A 23,770-nucleotide genomic window follows, 5' to 3' on the forward strand; every position below is an offset into this window, starting at 1 on the left:
TATATTTAACTCTCTTCTGTATTTCTACTTGAAAGTCGTTTTATCTGAAACTATTCGATGTACACTTTCTATAAAAATTATTACACGGGGAGAACAGTTTCGCTGGCAAACTAAAAATTAGATACAGATCTGAAAATAAAATGATTTTGTTGGACTTTTCAAATTATTATGATGTATGATGTATGATGTTCCAAATTGGTTGCTAAAAAAATAAAAAATTTGTGCGGTATTATTATTGTGTTTAAGCGTCCTACATAACAATTTTGATGATTCAACAAAATTATTTTCAGACCTGATTAAATTTTTAAATTTAATTTTCCATATAATAGATGCAAGTAAATTTATGTTGCTAATCATTGCGTAAATCAAAATTGTATGATTACTAGTTTTAGCGATCTAGATAATATTGCTATATACGTAAAGGGAGTTCGAGTAGTTACATCTGATAGCATATTAACGAAGAATATCTCTACAAGCGATTTGGTGCGGTCCTATAATAAAGTTAAGCTATTAAATTAATCTCTGATGTAAATTACATTGAACATAGAATGGTAATTTGAATCGAGGTGAGATGAAGACGTTATGCGATATTACAAGAAAGGTGCCGTTAGATTAATGGTTGTACGTAGTAATTTTTAGTCAAATATATATTTGTAGAATATAAAATATTAATTATAATATTAATATTAATATTATTAATTAATATTATAATAATTATAATATTAATTATTCGATTAGTATGCCATTTCATATGTAATCAGTGCGATATGATGCATTAGATATATTATATACACATACACAGTCGAAACTTTTTAATTTAAATCTCGTTAACGTGAAAACATCTATAATTTGAATTTTTATTTATTTCTCAGAGAGAATCTTTATAAGTCAAACAAAAATAAGAGATCCGGGAAATATTTTTGAGTGCACTTATCTAATTTTATCTCCAGAGTTCAAATTATTTAAAAATTGTTCTCTATATTTGGACATGAATCTTTATAACTCAAAAGTTTGATAAAATCTATATATTCTAGTCTATATATTCGAGGTATATTAATATTATATTAATTAGTATAATAAGTACATATAAAGACTGCATTAATTATATAAATTCAATATGTTCTTTAAGAGTTATTATGTAAAATCTCTTTTTTCTTTCATAGTTATTATTATTATTAAGTAAATTAAAATATGATTCTTTTATCAAGTTACAATATGTTCTTAGTGTACATATTACCAGTAATATAAGTTAATATTTAAATTGCGTTTGAACTTTTCTAAGTCATACTTGTTTCTTCATTCTAATTTAAAACATTTGTTAAGTCAAAAATCTATACAACTCGAATTATTATAAATTTTCTTGACATTCGAGTTAGAGAGGTCGTGTGTGTGTGTGTGTGTGTGTGTGTGTGTGTGTGTACACACACACACACACACACACACATTATTTATATAGAATACGCTGAGTGTACTGAATTTATCATTCAAAAAAATGACGTGTTTCATTCGGAGAGCGATACGTATAATATCCATTGTACGAGAAGGAAAACAGAAATACATCTGTCATACCTATTTCGTAATTTTCACCTCATGTTTGGTTCAGGTATCGTTTTGTATTGCGCGGCTGCTCGTTCCTCGAAAATGGATTCCTATTCTGCCTCGTCGGGCTCAAAAATACGCCCCGCCGTTCCTCGTTTCTCCGCTCGTTTTCGGTAGGTGGACCTACGCACGGGGAAACGAACGAGGCACGAGGGACTCCTCCGGATTTCGATTATCGTTGATAACTCGGCTGGATGTATCCCTTCCATACTAGCAGTAGTTTCCGGAAATTCGCCTCGCCCTCGGGATTATCCCGCCCCGGGAATTCCCATCTCGCCACCGACGTTGTGTGTTCCCCGATCTCTCTTTCTTTCTCTCCACCCTGTACCTTCTATCCCGGAATTTCGGTTCCCTCTTTTATTCTCAGTTCTTTTTCACCTTGTCTTCGACCTCACGTTCGATTTGTCCCGAATTACATCATTGAGTATATTACATCTCTTTGGTATCTTCTTTTTATCGTGCGTAACACACCGGATCAGATACCTTTCATCAAAAATCCTGGATATTAGGTGAGAATTTTGAAAATGAGTGTTACCTTACATCACGTTGAATGAATACCTGTTGATTTTTTTCTGATTACTCATCGATTTGTCGTCAAAGATTAACACATCACTGAAATTTGAATTATCAAAGTCTCACTTTATTTCAACATAAATTTTGTGACAAAATAAATGATGATTTAAAATTATTTGTAGCGTGAATATATGATATGTTACGTAATATGAAATAATTTATAAATCTTGATCTCTTTTATCATTTCAGAATGCTTGTTTCCAGCGAGATGGGAAGGCACGTGGTTCCAAAGTGGCGTGAGGCAATCAATATTAATATCCAAGAACGAATTATCCACCAAAGGCAAGTGTCTGCACAACGAAGGTGACAAGTTTCTCCTAGTAGATCAGTAAGTAATTTGATTCCTCTTATCTATATCTCTTATCTATAAATAAATTTCACGAAGTCAATTATTATAAAATAAAGTTCACGAATGCAATTATTATAAAATACTTCATTTTACTGTATTATTTTAGAAATGGAATAATTTATCTCATAACTTTTATTATATATATCGACTTGCGTGTGTCTTCAGATGGCAAATTAAATGAATAGAAATGAAAGCATGTTTTAGTATATCGTGCTTTATTTAGTCAAAATGGAATTAAAATTAAATAAATTTGTTAGAAAAATAGTCGAATATATCTTTCATTTTGAAACTGAAGTTGACAACTCTTCATATATTCTTTGTTTTTTTAAATTAGTTATATTGTACCAAATAATCCAAGGCAATAAAGCATAAACATCTTTTGATCTAATGCAATATTGGTTTTTTCTAACAAAGTAAAAACAAAGTAAAAAAAACCTATCGATATTATTTATTTACTCGTAACATATTTATTTTAATCTCTTTGTGTACTGCAAGCAATTGTAGCGAAACAATTTCTATTCTGAAAATTTCTATAGAACTATATATAGGAATCGCATGTATAGTTTATATATCCAACCGATCAAAGCCTTAGTTACTAAAGCTAATATGGCGAAATCAGTCGACCGAATAACCCGGATCTTCCTTTTTTTTTTTTTTTTTTTTTTTTATATATATCGACCAGCGGTTTATTCAATTCCGTAAAATTGGCGATATCGTTTTGAAAACATGCAGCGATATAATTTTCTCCTTCTCTCTTTCTCCTTTTTCCTTTCAACGTTGCTACTTACAAAGAAATTTAATACCGTCGATGATTTTAAGAAAGTGAATTTATATTCATCGCCAATTTGAATCTTTCATTTAATTAAACAATTTTCATCTAAGCAAATTGCTTATCGAAAAATTGTGACACGCATAGTCTGGACGGTACGATTTTTCGCGATAAGGATTGCAATCTTTCTTCTCGAAAACGCGAAGAACACGCAGCTCTGCAACGTAATGAGTCTAATGAAGCCTCAGCAGAAACCACAGAGCTTTTGTTTTGCCGTGTAATGCTCGTGTCACACGAGCTGGCTCTCCAAGTTTTTATCAGAAGATTTCTATCAGACTCGCCCGTGCAAGGTGTCCGATCGATATACCGTCAAACAATGTGAAAGAAGTTAAAAAAGAAACCGCGTCATGAGACACGATAACGAAAACTCAAACGTCACCGCATCCCTCTAAAGTAACAAAATTATAGTAGGATTAAAATATAAAATCGATATAAACAATCTAATATTATTCAAAAGGAATAATAAAATTGCCCGTTTGCTGCTAGTGAATTGTCATCCAAAATTCAACATTTGATCAAAAAGCAGTCGCATTGATTATATAATAATTATACAAAACTATCTTATTTTTGATAATGATTATTTCCTTTGTTTAATTCTTTGAAAAAGTTACTGAATCATCAGTTTCCAAATTTCGCTTACATTTTTAATAATAAAAAATGTGTGATTTTAATTGTTCTTGTTTTATACGCTTGACTTAATATGCTTGACACAAATTCGAGAATCAATTGTAAGAGTAATTTTCTAATCGAGAAACCTTTAGGACCTCTTCATGCTTTTTCTGTTTCAGGAAATCATGCTACCGCTGCGTCGTCATTCACGAGAAGCACTCCAACGTTCTACAGTACAAAGAGAGTAAGTACGAAAGAGAAAGTAGGGGAAAAAAAAAATAAATAAATACAAGAAGCGCGCGATGCGGTGTCGTCATTATTTCGCCGGATCGATGACGATTTGCCGTTGAAGAACCGTCCGTTCATTAGGATGCCGATCGTTAATTAAAAGCTCGACGGTGGCAGAAGGAGGAGAGAATGCCGAGCAGCGTCTGAAATTATTCTTGCACAAGGAACTTAACGATTTTCTCAGCCGTTGCGAAGAACGACGGACGCGAGACGAACGCGAGACATTAGAAGAGCCGTTACGAAAACGGTTTCGCTAATTCCACCCCGCGACTACCAATCTCATTTGCTGTATAAAGGCGATCGGGAGTACCGTCCCTCCCTCCCCCGTGTCCCACGTTCTATGGATATTCGTCTTCTATCTCCCTCGTTTATCCGAGCGAGCAGAGCGAACTCGTCGAAACACGATAATAATTCCTAACGAAAAATAATTCCTAACGTCGTCGTATTTCGCACTCTGCATATTCGCGGATTAAAGTGCGCTCTCCGGGTTTCAGGTTAGTAACTCTCGATGCTAACGTAAATCTCATTGCAGATTTCTAAACGTTGAGTATACTCGCATAATTGTTCACCTTCATTTAATAGAAAAAGTAAACTCTAGTTTACTCAAGAGAGAGTCATCATTTTTTTTCGCGTTATAATTAATTCTGGCTTTATAATTCTTGATCCTATAATTAATTTTTTATTTTCACTCCGAGAAACATTACAAATGGATGAGAAAAATAGAATACGATTTACTTATCTTTCTTTAAAATTTTTATTAATTACCTTTTGGACTTGTTATAAATAAATTGAGAAAATTATATGATCCAATCATAAAAATTTAATGGTTTATACTTTATGATCGGAGATGAAAGTCGCAGTGCGATTGATGATTACTTGCTGTGAGAAACTGCATCAATCCTTTATTCTTACGAGGCACCATGAATGTCTGAGAAAAAAATATAGTATGATTTATTTATCTTTTTTCGAAATTTTACCTTTCGGATTTGTCATAATAAATAAATTAAGAGAATTATAATCCGCATAAAATCTGATGCATAAAAATTAATGATTTGTACTTCGTGAGATGAAAGTCGCGATGCGATGAGAATTATATTTGTTATGAGAGACCGTAATTACGCGAGGGGTCGCGAGAGTTATAATTATTATAGAACTTTCTAGAACTCGCGCGCAGGACGGTCGGACCGGTCCATCCATATTTTCGACAATCCAGAAATGTATTTCCCCCTGCAGTTTTTATCGATTATCGAGCGCGACGATATGTGCACACCAAGAAGTGGCCCGAAGTTTCGCCCACCGGATGCGGATAGGGAGCGGACTACTAACGCCACGTCCGACTCGCAGCTCGGGTGGCGGAGGGAAAAAAAGCGTAGGTCAACATGTACGAGCGCGAAAAAGCGCGACAGCGTCCGCGCTGGATCCGCCTCCTACGTCTCGCGTCGGCATTTTTCGACGATTTGTCAAAGTCCCCCCTCCCCCCCCGTTTTTTCTTCTCTCCTCTCGTCGTTTTATCGGGCTTTAATCTGCATAGTGTCACGCCGCGGGCACCGTCGCTCGCAGACTGCCTTCGCTGAGCACAGTTTGTGTCGCCGGGAAAAATGGGAGAACGAGACGCGGGGGCGCGCCGCTACCCCTATCCTCCCCGGCGCGAATCCGGGCGACCCGGTTGCGAATGTCAAATTGCGGACGAATGAAACGTCGAAGCGAACGCAATATTTCCGCATACGTATGACATATACTTTATTAAAGAAATTCGCGAATTTCGCCCCGAGAAACTCCGGAGAGACTCCGCGTATCTTCTCCGCGCGCGCCGATAAGCCACTTGGCGCTTCCGTTCGATAAATATGACATGCGCAATTGAATAAATATCACATGAAATATACCAAATTAATTTAATATGTTCGGATATTTTATTTTGGTAACAAAATGCGACCTAATCTGATCTCGATCTTTGATCTGACGCTAACATTGACATATAAAATTTCGCTAGTTATAATGATAATGTTTGTACATCGGAGAAATATTGAAATTATAAGAAAAGCTTTAAACGATCTCAAAAACTCAAGTGTCGCTAATAAAGAGGTAGACCGAAAAGACAAAGGTCTTTTGCTCGATTTTTCGGTGGCCGCGGGGAACACCTGCGTGCAGAAAAGTTAAGTCTCTTTGCGAGGCGAAGTCTTTTCTCCGGCCGTCTTTCCGCTGGTGCGGGGAAAAGAAATCGAGGGAAATATCCTCGGTTAAACTTCCGCCGCGGGTATGAACTTGCTACTCAGAAAGATTCGTCATCGTCCAACTCGACCCGCTTCTCCCTCCCTTCCCGGCCCCCTCGCGTCGCCGACGATATAAGAACTTTTCGTTACCCGGCAAAATTTTTATTAACGTCGTGATTCCCCGGGGGATAGTCTCGTAAAAAGAGATGTAACTGCGATTATCGTTGGCTCGCTCGAAAAATGATACGCGTCGTAGCGAAAGATTTGCTGCAGCGGAAACTTTTCCGAGGGCGAGGTGAAGCAAGTAATAGGACGACTTGTAGAGGCTTTTATTTACTTTACTCTGTACGAGTGATACGTTATCATCAGCGGTACGAAATCCGATAATGGCAATATTGCGTTCGAGAAAATTGAAGTTTCCACGATGTTACAGAACTCCTAATCGTAATCACTCGAATGAGTCGTAACTATATTTCAGTCGTAACTGTATTCCGTAGACTTTCGTCGAATGTAAATGCGAATATACAAGTAAAAGTGTAAACATCGAATATGTTATAGTTTATGAATAATTCCTTTGTGATGAAAAATAAAATTATCTTCATTGCTCTTTGCAGAGCCACAAATTACATGAAATAATTGGGTTTTGTATTAATTACCCTCATGAATTGGTTTGTCTCCCGATATGGAAAATTGTGACTTATATCGTCGCCGTGGCTGCATTTAACGCGTTTAAAACGCGCTAAATATATTTAACGTATCTCTCGTTTGTAATACGTAAATTTCGGGTCTTTTCATTGAATTATTAAACGTACCTACTTCTGTCACTCTCAACGCCGCGGTTTAACGCACGACGTCACATTTCCGGATAACGAATACGTTTTCAGGAAAATTTAGGTCGCAGATTTATGAAATGCGGCGGATATAAGATTTATTATTAATGTAGGATATATTGCACGCGCGAGATAACGAGGCCGGGACGCGCGTTTAATCTCAATTAATTTCCTCTTGCAGCTTTTTGCCACGGTAGGAACTCTCTGGCGTCTCTCTGCTCGTACATTACGGGGGATGCGCTGCTATACTCCATGTTCCGCGAGGAAGCACCCCCCGTGGCGTGCCCTTTTCGCGGCCCCATGACCTTCTCCTACAATCGTGGCCACGGCACGTGTTCGAATCCACCGAGCAACGTCGACACCTGTACAGATGACAGCAGACTCCTTTTCAAATACCAGGCCTGTCCAGACGTTCCCGCTTCGGAGAGCGCAGGTAAGGCATTCTTCATTTATGAAAAGTTTTATTAAAAAAAAAAAAAAAAAAAAAAAAGAATGTATCAAAGAATACCGGAGGAATCCGCGATTCCTAACTCGTGTTTAAAAACTATAAAATATTGTACGGTTTTGTCTCAAAGACCGCGACAGAAAAAGAACGAATGTGGAATATGCAAGAACTTTTTCCTTTCTCTCTTCTCTCATCGTGCTCTTTTTCATCCGCATATTCTTTGATAAATCTGGCGTGCATTCCGTTTCGACAAAAATATCACCAATAGCTTTTCCGCTATATAAACTCAGCGTCGCTAAAGATTAAAAATCTCCGTTTTTTCATGACTAAACTTCACACTTCCAGCTTATTGAAACGTGAATATACATGTACATTTTTTCTACAATTTATTTATTTACAACGTACTCACTTTACAATATAGTCGAGACGCCTTTCCTTCAGATCTTTATTATATTACAAATTATGCAAATAATTATGTAAATAATCTTATTATTAAAAATGATGTAAAAATATAGACTGTAACTTTTATTGCTTTTTGACAATCACTTTACTATAAATTAAAGTAATATAATAAATGTTACATAACATGAAATTCTAGATGTATAGTGTGCACAATTTTACATAGAAGATATTCTTTATTTTTATATTATAACGCGTTCATTTTTCAATTCTTTCGGTGAATTTATTTTAAAACAATAAATGCATAACTCGTTAAATCCAAAAAACCTTTATCTTTAGCGTATCCTAATTAATTTAAATGGCGTAACTTATTAATACAATTGATATTTCATGCGAGCAGTGACTGGCCATCATCGATTTGTGTATCTTGCGCGCCTCAATTAAATACTCGTTATTCGATGGATTTACATTTAATAGCGCGACACAGAGAGATTAAATTTGTAGTCAATATGAGATTTATATATCTATTTTTGACCAACGTGTGTTCAATTTAATATATTGCGGTATAATCGATACTATCAATAATCCGTTTCGAAACAACGGTACTGTTGTCAATTACACCAAGTTACATTGCAAAATGTGTGGACAGCGTCTAAATATTCATCAACCGATTCCGAGATACTATTAGAACTGCTATCATCGACCGATGATTGGGGAGAAGGGGAGGGGGGAGGGGGGATAGAATAGAATATTCATTTCCCCCCATGAATGCCACTCCGGTTTAATAATTTATCGAAAATTAACAAAATATTTTTGTGCTCATAGTTATTCTAATATTTACACCGCTTCCTGATTTTGAAGGATTGCAGTCAAAATTTATCTATAAAATCGTGCATGTTTTACGAAGCGATTTGCAGCGTACATTAATACATACATATAATATAACACGTGTATATTATTTTTGTTTCACCATACGATAGTTTTTATTTTATCATAAAATTAGCAAGCTATCAATTATTTCGTGCCATAATAAAAAAATATATGCCTCTTGCCTGTTTCTAAAAGGAAAAAGCGAGATAAATTTATATTATTAATGTCGATGAAAGAGATGTCCTAATTCATTTGTTCTGTATTTGAAAAAAATTTAATGCTGTTCATTTCAGAAAAATCACGTGGTTTTATTTTAAACTTTAAAAATAATATCCGCGTATATTCTTAATAACAGAACGGATTAAAAGAGTCTATGCACGCCATGTAAATACAGAACGGTGTGAATAAAAGAACTGACTAGCATCCGCGTGCGGCTTTTATATCGGCATTTTCTTCTATTTTCCTCATCGCGTTTGATCGGATTTACTTTCGATGCGCTTTGGTCCCGCGTTTTCAAACACCCACCAAAATGGAAACGGTTTCGGTCGAAATCTAACCGACGAATCGTACCTTTAACGAGCACTTTGCGGGAAAAAAAAGCGATTGCGAATCGGTCAGGCGGCAGATTTTTCAGAATTAAATCGACGCAGGGGTATTACGGTTCTTTCATCCTGGATTCCACTATTCATAGGAAAAGGAACGTCGTCAACGGCTTTCGTTTTCCCTACCTCGACAACCTGTTGAGAAATCGATTTATTGATAGAGCACGACGTATTATCATTGACGAGTATAGCGGAGTAGATAAATTTTTATCTACGTGCGTTTGAAAAATTTTCGTAATTCGATGATTTAAACGTTCTGCGTAGAGAACGATTTGTCGATTTTTGTCGTTCAAATAGTGTTTTCGAATTTCGTGACATGTAATATTTTAATTAATGGATAAACCTCTCTGTTCGCAATCAAATCAATTTGAATAAAGAAAACACGCATATTATTATCCAAACTTTATAACGCAGGTTTGGCAGAGAATATTGTCAGTAATTTTAAAAAACCTTAAGAATCAATCAAAGTTGATTATTTGTGATGTTTCCAATAAATTTCATATTATTAATTGTCCAATATTATTCATTCACGCCTGAATGATGTTCGCGTTCAAGAAGGTGAAAAATCGGAGTCGTCCAAGACGCGAAGGGAAACGGGCGAGGACGCACAGTGAGAAGCACCTGGAGTAAAGTCCAGGTTTTTTTCACAAGAGCGTTACCTCTCAAATTACTCGGAGATCAAAAAACCGACTCTCCGCGGCGGTCGAACGAGAAGATAAAAAAGGTGAGGAGGCGCCTGTGCCGCGACGGCGGTGAAAGAGCGAGCCGGAAAAAGGAAAGGCAGAGACTTTCGCGCGCGAGATGTGATTTAGATACGCGCCCCCGGGATCTCGCCGGCTGCCTCTATTCTCCGTCTAGGAGCGACTAGAGGTCGAAGAGGAAGCGAGAACGAAGAGGTTCGAGGGTGGCAAAGCGGAACTGAACGAGCGGCTTGAACCGATAACATCTCTCGTTCTTCGCGCGGTCTTACGGGCCGCGTCCCGGACTCCGGTTCCGAACCGATAATTGTCGGTCTCGTCGGTCGCCGAAGAAGCCGGAGATCTTTAGCGGCGACAGAGGGCTCGGAGCCGAGAATCCCGGGTATCGTTTTTCACGCGGAAATCTCCCCGAGCTCCCGCTCTCGTCGAGTCGATCACTCGTTCGCTCGCTCGCCCGACCGCCCGCCCGGCTCGTCGCATCTCGTCAGGTCGCTTTCCGCGCTTCTTCTTCGTCCATTCGTCTTGTTGAATGCCCGGGCTCTCCCAATGGCACTCTTTAAAGAGCGCTCTGGGAAGCGTCTTTACGACGACAAGCGTCGTCGACGACGGCGCGCCGCGGTCGTCGCTGCGCTCGAAATATTTTTGCCGCAAATAGCCACGGCAGTACAACGATACCACCTCCCTACACACGCTCCGGATCTATCGGATGTCTTTTAACCGACGATCCTTTGACGAGTTTTAGGTCAGCGTTTTCTCAACGGGAATTTGTATACCGAAATAGTTTCCCATCCTACAGGGTAACGTAAAAATTCTCTGGCTCCCGGAAAAAGAGATACTTAAGTCGAAATAAAAAAAAAAAAAAATATCTTTCTTCGCTTATCGCATATTATGAAGACAGAAGGATGTCTTTTGGATGGTACAAAAATCTGAAATGACATGTTCTAACATAAAATCAAAGAAAGAAATATAAAAAGTGCTTTTTGAAAAATTGATTTTTTTCTACCTAAGTAAAACAAGCCTCCCGATATGTAAATTAATTAACTGTGCAGTATTGCAGTAGTATTTTGAGTTAGCGGCATATATAATGATTATTCAGCTCTTCGTGAGAGAGAGCGATACATCTCTTCCATCTATTTTTCTCTCAACCGTGAATTGCTAGATACGTTTTTCATTAAAATTGCACACGACGAATAAAAATCCAGCGGTGAAGTGAAAATGGATATCGAAGTATGGCCGACGGGCAATGGTCAGTAATCGCGGTAGCGTTTTTCACGCGGAAATCATGGTGGTCGTCCGTCTACGATCGCTGGAGGATGTTCGCTGCCATCCGAACATTCCTCGCCTCTCTCATCTCGTTCGCCGCTTTTTCTCGACCGTTTGCATTGGCCCGTTACTTCAATGGCGTTTCCAGGAGTGCTATCGAAATCCTCTTTACGAGGCGGCGCTTCTAGTCTCCGCGAATGGTCGCTGATAATGGTCATCACGCCGAAAGAGTTACCTTCAACGACCTCGCCAAATTGTCGAGAGTCATTGTCATTGAGTTTTAGCCACAAGACACCAAACAACTCCAAATCGGAATGATGATTAATATCGATGACTGAAAAGAATATTTCCTTACTCGTAAATATTGATAAATATATTTTAATATCACTATCGATAAATGAAGTTTTTCACTTTGTTGAAAAAAAAAAAAAAAAAAAAAAAAAAAGTAAATGGGAGAGAAGAAAGATGAGAACAGCAATTGCTGGCGCGATGCGAATTCAACGATGAGATCACTCTATTTCCAATCGTTTACTGGAGATATTGTAAAGTTTCCGCAGCTGTATCTAAAGCTACGGTGTACATTCCCGGAAGATCTTACCTAAGAGCCGCTCTCGAGGAGTACGACCGTTAAGCGAGCGTCATTAAGAGCTTTCCTTTCGATTCTTTGTCTAGCGAATGGTTTTCACCGGTGCGGGCAGAGTCGCTCCGGCAGAATAAAACTTTGAGATACATCGTATATCGAGCTGAAGCTCGACGTCCCTGCCGTCCCTGAGAGCGAGTCTAGCGTGTAGTAAAACGCCTGAAACTTCGAAGGCACGTTTAGCGCTCCGAGCGTCAAACTCAAATTCATTTAATTTTGTTGCTCCAGACAGTTTAAACATAGGAGCGCGCAGTGTCAGGCCGCAACCGTGCCTCACCATTATCTTGTGAACACGCTTCGAAAGCGGTAAATGCGCTTTCGAAGTTTCAAATGCTTTACACACGCTCTCTGCACTCGCGCGTTTGCGCGCGTGCTCGGATCTAAGCAGATCTTAACACGTCGGGCGCCGCCCGACAATTCGCTGGTTTCGCACGCAGAGACCTCGCCAGAGACTCGCGCCGCGCTCTCACAGAGGATTAAAGAAACACATCAGCGGCAGGTCCGCTGTTACGAGAGAGAGTTTCACCCACTTGAATAAACAACGAGAAAAGGCCGGTTTAAAAATCCCTAATCCTGAAACTTCGTTTAGAACTCCGTAGACGAGAGGGGCACTCTGCCAGATTCGGAAACGTCACGAGCGTATCATGAATGACTAATCGAAAAAAAACGCGTAAATTCCACGTGAATATTCGACGAGGATTTTGTGCAATCCGTTTTTCGATACGTTTTCGCGCCGACTAAGACTAACGTTGAACGTAATATCGATTACGTTGTGTGTTACGTCATGCGGGCGATTTGGAAAACTTGCTCGAAACTACTGTTAGCAGGATTTTCTCAAGATGAACGTACTCTCTTTTCCAGTGGAGGAGCTGGAATGCCTGGCCACCTGGAAGGAGGGCAGCAGCCGTTACTTAGTCGGCCGCCTGCATCACGGCCACGCGTCCAGCAATGAGGATCGATATCGGTGCTTCGTCTACGAGAAGGCAGGCCAGACGGTGCAGAGCAACCTGAACAGGGCAGCCATGGGGATGGGCACCATAGACCATGAAGTCACCCTGCCGGGCGGACCGGTGCCCGAGGGTTCCGCCGAGGTATACCGGGTGGCACAGAGCGGCGACGCGACGTGCAACGGTTTATTCAGCCCCATGGAGGGTTCACGAACGATGACCCTGAGGAAAGGTAAGGCCCGATGAATATGTTAAATTGAATGAATTATGAAAAAATTAAAATTTTTATCAAATTTTTATCTATCACTCGACAAAACTTAAATTTTCATACTGCGCGTTGTAAAATGGCTTGTGTGTATATAATCGTGTATAATACATGTTATTTTACTTCATAGCTTTTGCAGAAGGTTAACACTGCTTCTTTAAAGTTTATTAATACAACACTAGCCGATATCCTATAATTAATTTTTTTTAATATTTTATACGATCAACAAATCTTTCATTTTTCATTTTGAAACGATAATGTTGGCGTTGAATTATTTCTTGTCTCATTTCAGACAACTGTTTCTATATTTATAATCCGATCGTATTGAGAAACTTAATGTATAAAGTAATCCGATTCTCATTCACCTGGCCTATCACAAATTAATTTAATTTCATTTTCGATGCGACTTTTTATCTAATTCATTGTTTTCTAATTTTGCCGCACTAAGTAATAAACTTTGTTTCTGGAGAGGAGACATGTGTTTGATGAGAACAAATTAATATGTGTAAAAAAAAAGATGAATTTATTAAAAAGTTATTTTATATTCGAATCTTTAATCGTCGAATAATTATAACTATGTGTCGTAACGAAGATTTTGCGCGATAACACAGATATTTAGCGGATGGAAAAGTTATGGCAGTTAAAAAATGTTTAACTATCGTGAGATATCGCACGATAATAAATCGTATCCGCGAATCATATCTCCCATCCAGTTGTACGATCCATCGTCGTTAAAATTTTTCCATTTGTACCGCTCTCGTAGATTTTAATTATTACAGTGTAAATACGTGCTTGACGAGGATTCCCAACGGGATACGGACGTTTTAATTTATCGTTATTTTCTGGCTGGCCGGATTTTCGAAATTTTTTTTCCACGAACCGCACGAGCGCGTGCGCGCGCGATTTTACATCCCCGATGCCGTTTGCATAACCTGATCATTATGCTCCCCGTGTAACGTCTTAAGCGAAATGTCCGCAGCACTCGACAATATTAAGTTATAAGCTGCGAAATGCGAGCCGAGAGTGACGGTAACGTATACTTTAAAGAATTGCTAATCAACGTACGGGTTTTTCATTCCATGAATAAGAAGAGCCGTGTTTGCACGACGTCTGGGGCGGGTCGCCTACATCCCCCCTTCCCCCCTGCCCTCGCGCGCCGCTCGCGCATTTCCGTCTTACTCGCTTTTCATCTCGGGGCTCGCAATCCCATTTCGCTTCGTTAATGGATTCATATATAATTACCGGGGCTTCACGCTCCCGCATTACGCTTGATAAATATCATCGCGAAAGGAAAGATATGAAATTCTCGGGGCGATGAAAGCGGACTTTAAAACCGTAAGGCCAACCCCGTTGGAGGATTCACCGTGTCGATCGGCGCCACCCCATCTCACGTTTTCCAAATCGTACGCACGCCATTTTCCGTTCCGCGATTTTCAGAACTCGCGGAACTCGCCCGCACTGCGCCGGAGGATAAGTAACGTTGGATCAAACAACATCGCGCATAATACTCCGGCTGCTCCCGGAGAAGTCTTTTGATCCGAAATGTACACGCGGATATTTCACAGTCATAAATATCCTGTGTTTTCTTAATTTCACCGTTCGCGTCCGGAGGGTCAGCAACGGCGCGCGATACTCGGCGTAACGAATCGTGGCCGTGATGTTATCGCGATATCCGCCGAAATTATCGCGCGGAGAACAAAAGCGGCCGGATGATAAACCAGGTTCGGACCGTTACCGTTGCAGCTTATACCTGAAGCGTGATCGTTAAAATCGGGTCCGCCGCGTGTACATACACGCGCACACGCGTCACACGTGGCCGAGCGATACGCTGTATAGCTTACTTCCTATTCGGTAAGCGCCACCGAAAAATAACCGATCCTCCATTGTTGTGTAACAGCCAATCTCATATGCCGCACCTCGCGCATGGCAGTGCCATTATCATGCCACGTGAGTTGACATTTTGTTACGTTATGCTGTATTGTTGAATGGACAGGTAGAGCACGGTCCGATTATGCTAGATTTATTCGGGTGATACGAAAAAGAGGCAATTAGGCGAATATGCACGTAGTCCGTGTATGTAATTTTAATTAGAATGCGATCTGAATAATAGTGATTTTGATGGAAATGCTTTCGGACATTTTAGAACTTTCGTATCGCGACATGCACAGGTATAAGTTTTAGTATAGTAGTAAACTCTCTCGTGGAAAAAAAATACCAGTCATAGCCTCGCGAGTTACTATTCATGAGTAAATGGAAAATGGAAAGGAAAATGGAGAGAGTAGGTGAGTGAGCTGGAGGAGATCGATGATAACGTATTAATGCCATTATTTGCATGATAAAACTCACGTGACATAATAATAGGGACAATAAATAATATTCCTCACGAGCGATGACAAAGCCCGACTGCTGATGATGAATGACAAAACCCGCCTCGTCTGTCTTTTTAGACTTATTTCTCGCGAGACAAAACTGTGTTTTCGCAGAGGCACGCGCTAATCGAACATGCCGGCTTCGCTCAGCGAGTAAGAAGAGCATATTTGCACGACTTTTCCGCGTTCGCGTTTTATTTTTCCCGCCCCCTGGTCTCCACTCCCTTCCCGTCCCTCTGGCGTCCCTATCCCTTACCGCCGTATCGCCTCTCGAGTTTGCAAACCCGTATCTTGCTCCGCACAGTCTCACAACAAACTTCGTTAACGGATTTCACTCCGGTGGATTTTCGCGATCCTCCCGCGCCATCTTCGTCGTATCCAGCCTTCCTCCCCTCTTTCTCGCTCTTTCTTTGCCTTTCTTTGCCGCGCTCTCCAATTGCCACTTTCTTCGGCAAATCGTTTTAAGTCGAGTGGGAGTCACCGACACGCGCATAAAACTCGCCGAAGAAAAGAAGAGAAGAGAGAACGAGGGAAAAGGGAGAAAAAGGATCGGCACGGAGAAAGAAGGGGCAGGCTTAAAGACGCGGGGCAGAGACAAGCCTTGGGGGGATGGATGCTTGTAAGCTTCGCCGCCGTTAATATTACGATCCGCGTCTAGGAAAAAGTGCGAGGTAAAGGCGGAAGGGCAGCCAGGTGAAGGGACGCGGAAAAATGGATTAACATTGAACCTTTCCCGCTTTACCCTTCGAGCCTTAGCCTGGGCTTCTTTTGTTCCACTTCGCTCTCAGCTCGCGTACGTATCTCGCCCTCATCTTCCGACACTCGCGAGCCCCTATTAACCGCGTCCGCAGCCTCGGTCGAGATCCGAAGTTCGTTCAATTAGCTCGGCATCTACTTCGCCGAGAGTAAATATCCGGGGAAAACTGCGAGACTACGACCTGAGACGATACTCGCCCGCGAGCATACGGTCGGAGGGAGGATCAAGTAGGCGAACGGAAGGACAAATTGCTCCAATTATTCGATCGAAAAATTTGAAGAGCAACGCTCGAATTGGATGAACGTGTCAATTTTGCTTTCACGTAATCGAAGTTTTATTACCAAGCCAATGAAAGTGCAAAATGTTATCTCGTTTTATTATCAAACTACAACAATCAACGAAAAGATAATGACATGATAATTTAGATTTAAATTATTTTGTAATATAAATAAAATTTATTATATTAGATAAATTACGCAAATGTTAAGGTACAATTTCATAATTATTTTTTATAACTATTTTTTTAAATTATGTAAATAAAATAAAAATTATATTAAAATGAAGAAAGTAAAGAATAATAATTATTTTTGGAATAAAGACTGGATCGAACATAGACTGGATTAAAAGAGCTGAATAAAAATCGTGAAAACGAAAATGAAAATGAAAGATAATATATATGGATATAAATGTTAAAACGGTAAAAAATTGGAAAAAGGTCAAGGGACTAAGTCGAAAGACATGTGTTATATAGTCGAATTTATGATTATGCAATTTATATTTCGCTCTATTCTATCTCGGATTATCAGCGCGACCGAATTGCTTTAACCCAATTCTGTTACATCTACAAAAGAATATTGCGAATAATACAAATGTCGAGCGTTTGTCAAACGCGATTGCCAGTAACGGTATAAATGTAATATACGCACACATTGAAATCAACATAATTCCCCGCACGTGCGTACGCGTACATCCACTCAATTATTAATTCATATATAAATTCATAATCATGACATCACGCATATTCCACCGAATTACCGTCGCTTTATCTGCATTACAATTACTTGTAATTCGCTCAAAATTGCACGTAGACCGATTCAAAGCAGTTAAATTCATTCAGCGATGTGCATAATTTTCCAACATGTAACAACTACCAATTTTAGAAACTTAATTTCCGGAGAAAAAAACAACATTAATTGCCAACAATTTTAACGTCGCCGACCACTTTTTAAACGGGTATATGCGACATACAAATTTCGAACATTCGCTGCCAATACAATTTTGCGATATCGAAAGACAAATTAAACGAAAGTTCGAAAACAGATGATATTGCAGAAAAAAAAATGAAAATTTTTAAAACAGCAGAAATAATAGTATAAATGTAGGGCATTATTATTATTATGTTACACGAGGTTACATTTTGTCATATGATATTGTTAAAGAGACACACGGTGGAGTATATACCATTTATATTTTATCGTTTTCTGCAATTAATCTAAAAAGGACGAAACTGGGACAATACGTAATTTTGCATTTGTAGTATAAATCATTTGATGAGAATTTAAATGCGTTTTTCTGAAAGAACGTGATATAGGTCACCGATACATGTGATATTACGTAATATCGTACCTTTTGTTTTTTTTTTTACGTAATACGCAATTTAAAAATTTCACGTCACGTCTCTTTCACTCTCACGACTGTCCCGTTAAATGAATAAATTACATAGGTAATAGTTTATCTGACGAGCAATGAAAAAAATACAGATCAATCAATAAATATCAACAGACAAAATGAAAAAGTAAAACGAGGAAACGTATTGAATTGCGAATCAATAATGTTATCGATGTTATCAATTCTAATATAACACGATAAAAATGAGCGAATAGAGAGATAACAGCGAAATAGTTCCCGTACCTTAAAAATACGAGCGAAAGGAATCCGTTTGACTTTTACGATTGCGGAATTTGTATCTTGGCATCGTAGGCATCGCGAATGAACTTATCGAACCGAGTTGTTGAATTATTTCCATTCATTGCCGCGCTGCGTGCAACAATGCCTTTATGTGCCATAAAACCGACCGAACGTTGCACGCGCGCGCAAGCGCTCCGTTAACCCGCTCGGTCGACCTTTTTGCCCTCGTACCCCATCGCTGTGAACCACTCGACGGATCGGGGGGAGGGGGGGGGAGGGGGGTGACCTCTTCCGACGCTCTGGTTTTACATCCCACTCGGACCGGAAGTGGGACGCTAACGAACGTATGACACGGAAGGGTTGGTGCATCGTCGGTGCACACTCGCTATTGTGGGATCCGTTGCGCGAAAGCGAAACGGAAAGGCAGAGAAGGATGAGGCTGGAATAGGCGTATTCGTTGGACCGCGCGATATCCGGTATACGATTCCGCTTCGCTATCGAGAGAGAGAGAGAATCGACGTTTGTCGATTTATCGACTGTCGTCGTTCCGCGATACGAAGGACTTTACTACGAGCGGCCCGATGGAATTTTTTAATGGTGTTGGGCATCGGTTCTACGTAGCCTCCATCAACGTCGAAGTCGCGGCCTTTACGAACGACGAGCCCGTATACGTGGTGGGACACGTAACGATCGCCAGGAGAATCGTTCGTTTTACGAGAGTTGCACGGGGAGAGGTTTCAAGTAGAGCCGCCTTTGACCTAACACCCCGGTAGAATTTTCCAACTAACGAGGAAGCGCAAACTCGGTCGCACGTTATCTAACGAGAAAATCTAATCGCAGTTTTTGATAGTTCGAAACATTCACTTCGAAACATTCAAATACAAGAGAATTTCCTTGGTAAAATATTTCGATAAGGATATTTTGCCATAGATAACGTATATTCAACCCTTAATTAATTTCTTCCTTATAAACATATTCATAGATCACATCGATAAAAGTTATGAGAGGATGCCATGTACTAAAATATTTTAGCGATGAGGAATCTGTCTTTCGATTTTCCATTTATTCTATTGTCGTTCGTTGAGAGATGGGTTTAAAATGCGATACAATGGCCATTTCTTATTTTTGATTACACACAAAAGCGCGTTGAACGACTGAAACGACGTGCCGTTTCTGATTTTAGTCTCGTCCCCGGGCGAATGTCGATTCCCAAATTGGCTGACTGGACACTCGAGTGGCGGACTGACCTGGCACACTTTGGACCTCGGTAGATCCTATACATTTCATCCGCGAAACGCGTCTCTACACGTCGCCAGACCGAACGCGACTTCGTCGGGCTTCGAAAGTGGGTCTATGGACTTGCAATACGTGCCCGGACCGGAAGATCAAGACGTGAAGATCCTCTGCAATAGCATAAAGCAATCGAATGGCGCGCAGACCATGACGATGATGCTGGTAGCACATTTCACTGTTGGCTGGTAAGCTCGACTTCCCCTTGCATATCTCATATCTTATATGACGATATTCGATTTTATATAAGCCTTTTTACGATTTTACGTTTGCATTGAGAGAGACGGAGAGAGAAATAATTTAATTTTCATAAATTTTAAGATCAGAAAAAGAGGACGCTATTTAGGAACTTAATATTTTATTTTTTTAATTTAAAAATTATTATTATTTAATTTTTAAAAATATCTGGAAATCATGAAAAATTTAACAATTATTATAAACTGGTACAGAAGGAATTTATTGCACGGAGACAAATTTCTGCGAGAATCGATTTGCATTTACGAAATTGTTACTTCTCGTAATTTTTTTGGCCCATATCTATTTGAGTGTCTGCGGTGATTGCGATTAGACAACGATAGAATATCTCGTTCTGGCCTTTACGGATCTTATCTTTGCGGATCTCTTCTTTTTTCCAGTCGGAGCGGTTTTATGTGCATGACATTCTACCGGAGAGACGGTCACGTGATCGAGCTACAAACGGGAAGTGCGGTATCTAGACCGGAAGAAGCATGCAGCCCGCCCCATTTTCTGCAGCACAGTATGCCTTTCCTCACCTTAGTCAGTGAGTACAATTCTTTTTCATCCCTTGTAGTTTGCGCTTTTTCATTTTCAGGATGTGTCTCGTCGGAGTTCGGTGTTGCTGCTAGTCTCACGTTACTGGAACACGCAATGCATTTTTTAGCGTGTCCATATGAAAGTGTTGCGGTTTTCTTCGCGGTTAGGTTATGCCGAAATTATCCCGACGTAACTTACGACGTTATCTCCGACCGAAGCTCAAGGATCTCCTAAGGCGCATTTAACGTCAAGTTAAATGCGAAACAATACGAGATCGCCGTTATCATTCCAAGACGAGATAATAATGAAGCAATTGTTAAAGCTATCGGCTGAACGTAACTCGATAAACCTTATCATCGAGCACAAGGGACCCTCTCGCGATATCGTATCGATTGCGAGAGGCTCTCGGCCGATCGGGCGAATCGGCGCAGCCGCTTATTCCACTTGATTTGCGTGGCCGTAGGGTCTTATCTGATTCACGTAAAGACGATCGGGAACCAGCCACGGCGGCGGCGAAAAGAACGAGAGGAGAATAACCGGACGTCGGGGCGCGGAAGGGTGGAGGCGAAAAGAAAAAAAAAAAAAAAGAAGTTGCCAAGTAAAAACTACCCGCACCGCCGATAAACCCGAGAAAACTCCAACTTCGCGGGGAAAAAGTTTTCGCGCGGTGTGGCACGAGGATTTAGTGTGCCGGCACTAGGAGGCGGCTGGATCAACCGGGAGGGAGGAAACGAGAGGAGGGGAGTGGGCTGGGAGAAAAGAGAAGAAGGAAAATGTAGAAGAAGGAAAAAAAGGAAGGGTGAGAAGAAAATCGAGAACTGGTCGAGCTCGGACGATTTGTCAAAATCCCGCGAACGACTTATAAGTTACACCGTCCGTGGCTATCCTTGGCCGGCCTGGAACCGGCGCTAAGTCCCCCCCCTCCCCCCTCCTCCCCGTCCGTTCGCCTCGCGTGCAAACTCGCGTGCGATTCGCCGCCGCGAAATCGGGATCCGACGCGAGGCGGGCGTCTCGAGAAATTCAATTTGCCGGATACGCTTGCGAGGCGCGTCACGAAAACTGGTTGAGCCTGACAAGCTCGTGATTGAACAGCGTATTTTCTTATCATTTAACGGGTAGGTGGCTCGGCTCGGTCGCTTGCCGATTGCCCGCGCGTTCCCCCGGAGGAACGATCCTATCCGATATATAAAAAGTGGCGGCAATTATTGCGACCGCCGCGGCGAATTAATATTGGCTACGTGTCCGAGTAGGATATCGAGCTTGCGAATTCATTGTCTTTCTCCGTTTCTCCGCACCACGCGAGCTCGACTCCAGCTGCATCCTTCCGACCCACCCGCCGTGTCGGCTGATACGAATGCAGCTCGCGCTGTTTCTCTACATTCGGGTCGAGCTCGACAAAATATCGTCGTGGCGAAGAAGAAAGCTGCCAATCTCCTTCCTTCGGACGAGCGACCACTTTTCTAAACTTCCTTCATCCTCCTCCCTCCCCCCACTCTGCCTCCCTTCCCCCCCCCACTCTTCCTGTCCCACGTCTCACACCCGCCATCTCCCCGGGATACGATCGGTTCCCGTGGGCCAGAGTTGTAATCCCACGGGAGTTATTGGATTCGGTTTGATCTACTGGTCGTTCAGCCCCCTTCCAACCCCTTTCCTTCTCTCTGTCTTCTTAGATTTTCCTTTTCCTCCTTCCGGCCTTTACTCCGGGATTTCGTATCGAAAAGCTCGATCCGCAATTCGCGCGGAACAGAAAACTGCAATCCTCATTCGAGAATCAGTAGGGTCGTAGATTCGGAGACGCTCGGCAATGAATCGACATTAAATAACGAAACACACCACCATTGACGGTGTTAATATCTGTCATATAAGATAGCGACCGATTCATTCGCCGATCGAGAAATCTCAATGAATGATAATCTGTGAAAAAAACGGAAAGAAGCTTGCTTGCGATTTCGAACGCGATAAATGAAGCGAAATAAATGTAAAATATTGCGGAATATAAATTATTGCCGCAAAAGTTAATAACACGCATCAGGATTATTGGATTCGAGATCATCGGTGATAATTAACGAGCTGTAATACTCGGTTATATGTGCGTTTTGAGCGTATGTGTAAAAAAATCGAATAAGCCAATTTGAATTACGTGCATCGGCTAATAATACAGAATTATTGTCATTTTCAAAATTCGAAAGCGGTACGTGCGTTGCAGTTTTTAATTTTGCGCCAGAACTTTTTCTTAAAAATTCCACTTTTCTTCCCGTCTCTCCTTTCTTCCGCGCCAACAATTAAAGTAACGCTTTATTAGACTCCACGTAATTTTTCAATAAAACGTCAAGATCACTTTCCGGCCTTCGATTCATCGGCGATCGATAGAAATTTATTAGTAATGGCTTCCCCGACGAAATTTACAGTGAATTATTTCTTAAGTTAACGATGAAACATTCGACTCGATTCACCTGTCTACGATCTTGCCGCCGGTATCTCTCGGCGATTCTTTCATAATTCAAGGGAAATATTGACTTCGATTTAATTCACTGCTCGTTCGCAGTTATCTCTTGTGGTTATCCTTCTCGCGGCGGGAAAAAGCATCGAAAAGCTCAATCCGCCGCTTCGCAAGAAGCAAGGAGCTATTCTCCGGACTGAGTCACGTACAGTCCTCCGGGGAGTCGGCTCTCTACGAAAACGAAGGATAGTATTTATCATTCCACGCACGCGGCCCACGAAATTTACAATTCAGATGTAAAAAGAAGCGGCCTCTGGAGTTTCGTATTAAAGATTGCAATCGCATAAACAATGACGCGGAGTAATATCACGATAATACACATATAAACGGCAAACTAGTGCAAGAAGTAACGGTAGAAGGAAGGAGGAGAATATCGCGATACCATCCCACGATGCATTTTCAGACATGTGCAATATAAAGAATTCTGAATCTTAATATAGACGTTTATAAATTGCAATTTAAGAAAGAACAAGTGAGCAGAAAAACTCACAGAATTAATAATTTTTTGACGAAGTTTTTTTTTTTTTTTTTTTTTTTAATAGAACACATACAAATTTTGCACCACCAAACATTTTAACAATAACAGCTGTTCTCTTGTTACATAACCATGTTTAATTAATTCTACATGTGCCTTCGGTGAATTTGTTCTGTTTTATCGTTCAACCGTGAATGAACGGCAAGCGATCAGTGTATAAAAATTCATTTTGGCCCTCTCACCATATCAGTCAATATGCGGGACGATTGATCATTCATTCA

At 40.5% G+C, this 23,770-nt stretch overlaps 1 protein-coding gene across 2 annotated transcripts in view; it reads left to right on the top strand.

Moving 5' to 3' along the window:
- LOC105423205 (uncharacterized) overlaps nucleotides 1-23,770 on the top strand; it is a 248,838-nt gene that overhangs the window by 177,249 nt on the left and 47,819 nt on the right. For both annotated transcript variants that reach the window (XM_089074502.1, XM_089074501.1), the window contains 6 exons: nucleotides 2,362-2,500; nucleotides 4,139-4,203; nucleotides 7,469-7,720; nucleotides 13,066-13,383; nucleotides 19,634-19,928; nucleotides 20,376-20,521. In XM_089074502.1, the coding sequence (XP_088930628.1) occupies nucleotides 2,362-2,500; nucleotides 4,139-4,203; nucleotides 7,469-7,720; nucleotides 13,066-13,383; nucleotides 19,634-19,928; nucleotides 20,376-20,521 (1,215 nt within the window). The remainder of the gene's footprint in view (nucleotides 1-2,361; nucleotides 2,501-4,138; nucleotides 4,204-7,468; nucleotides 7,721-13,065; nucleotides 13,384-19,633; nucleotides 19,929-20,375; nucleotides 20,522-23,770) is intronic.

This window comes from Pogonomyrmex barbatus, unplaced genomic scaffold, assembly GCF_055798465.1.
Source record: "Pogonomyrmex barbatus isolate J1 unplaced genomic scaffold, ASM5579846v1 scaffold17, whole genome shotgun sequence".
Taxonomy (NCBI): Eukaryota; Metazoa; Arthropoda; class Insecta; order Hymenoptera; family Formicidae; genus Pogonomyrmex; species Pogonomyrmex barbatus.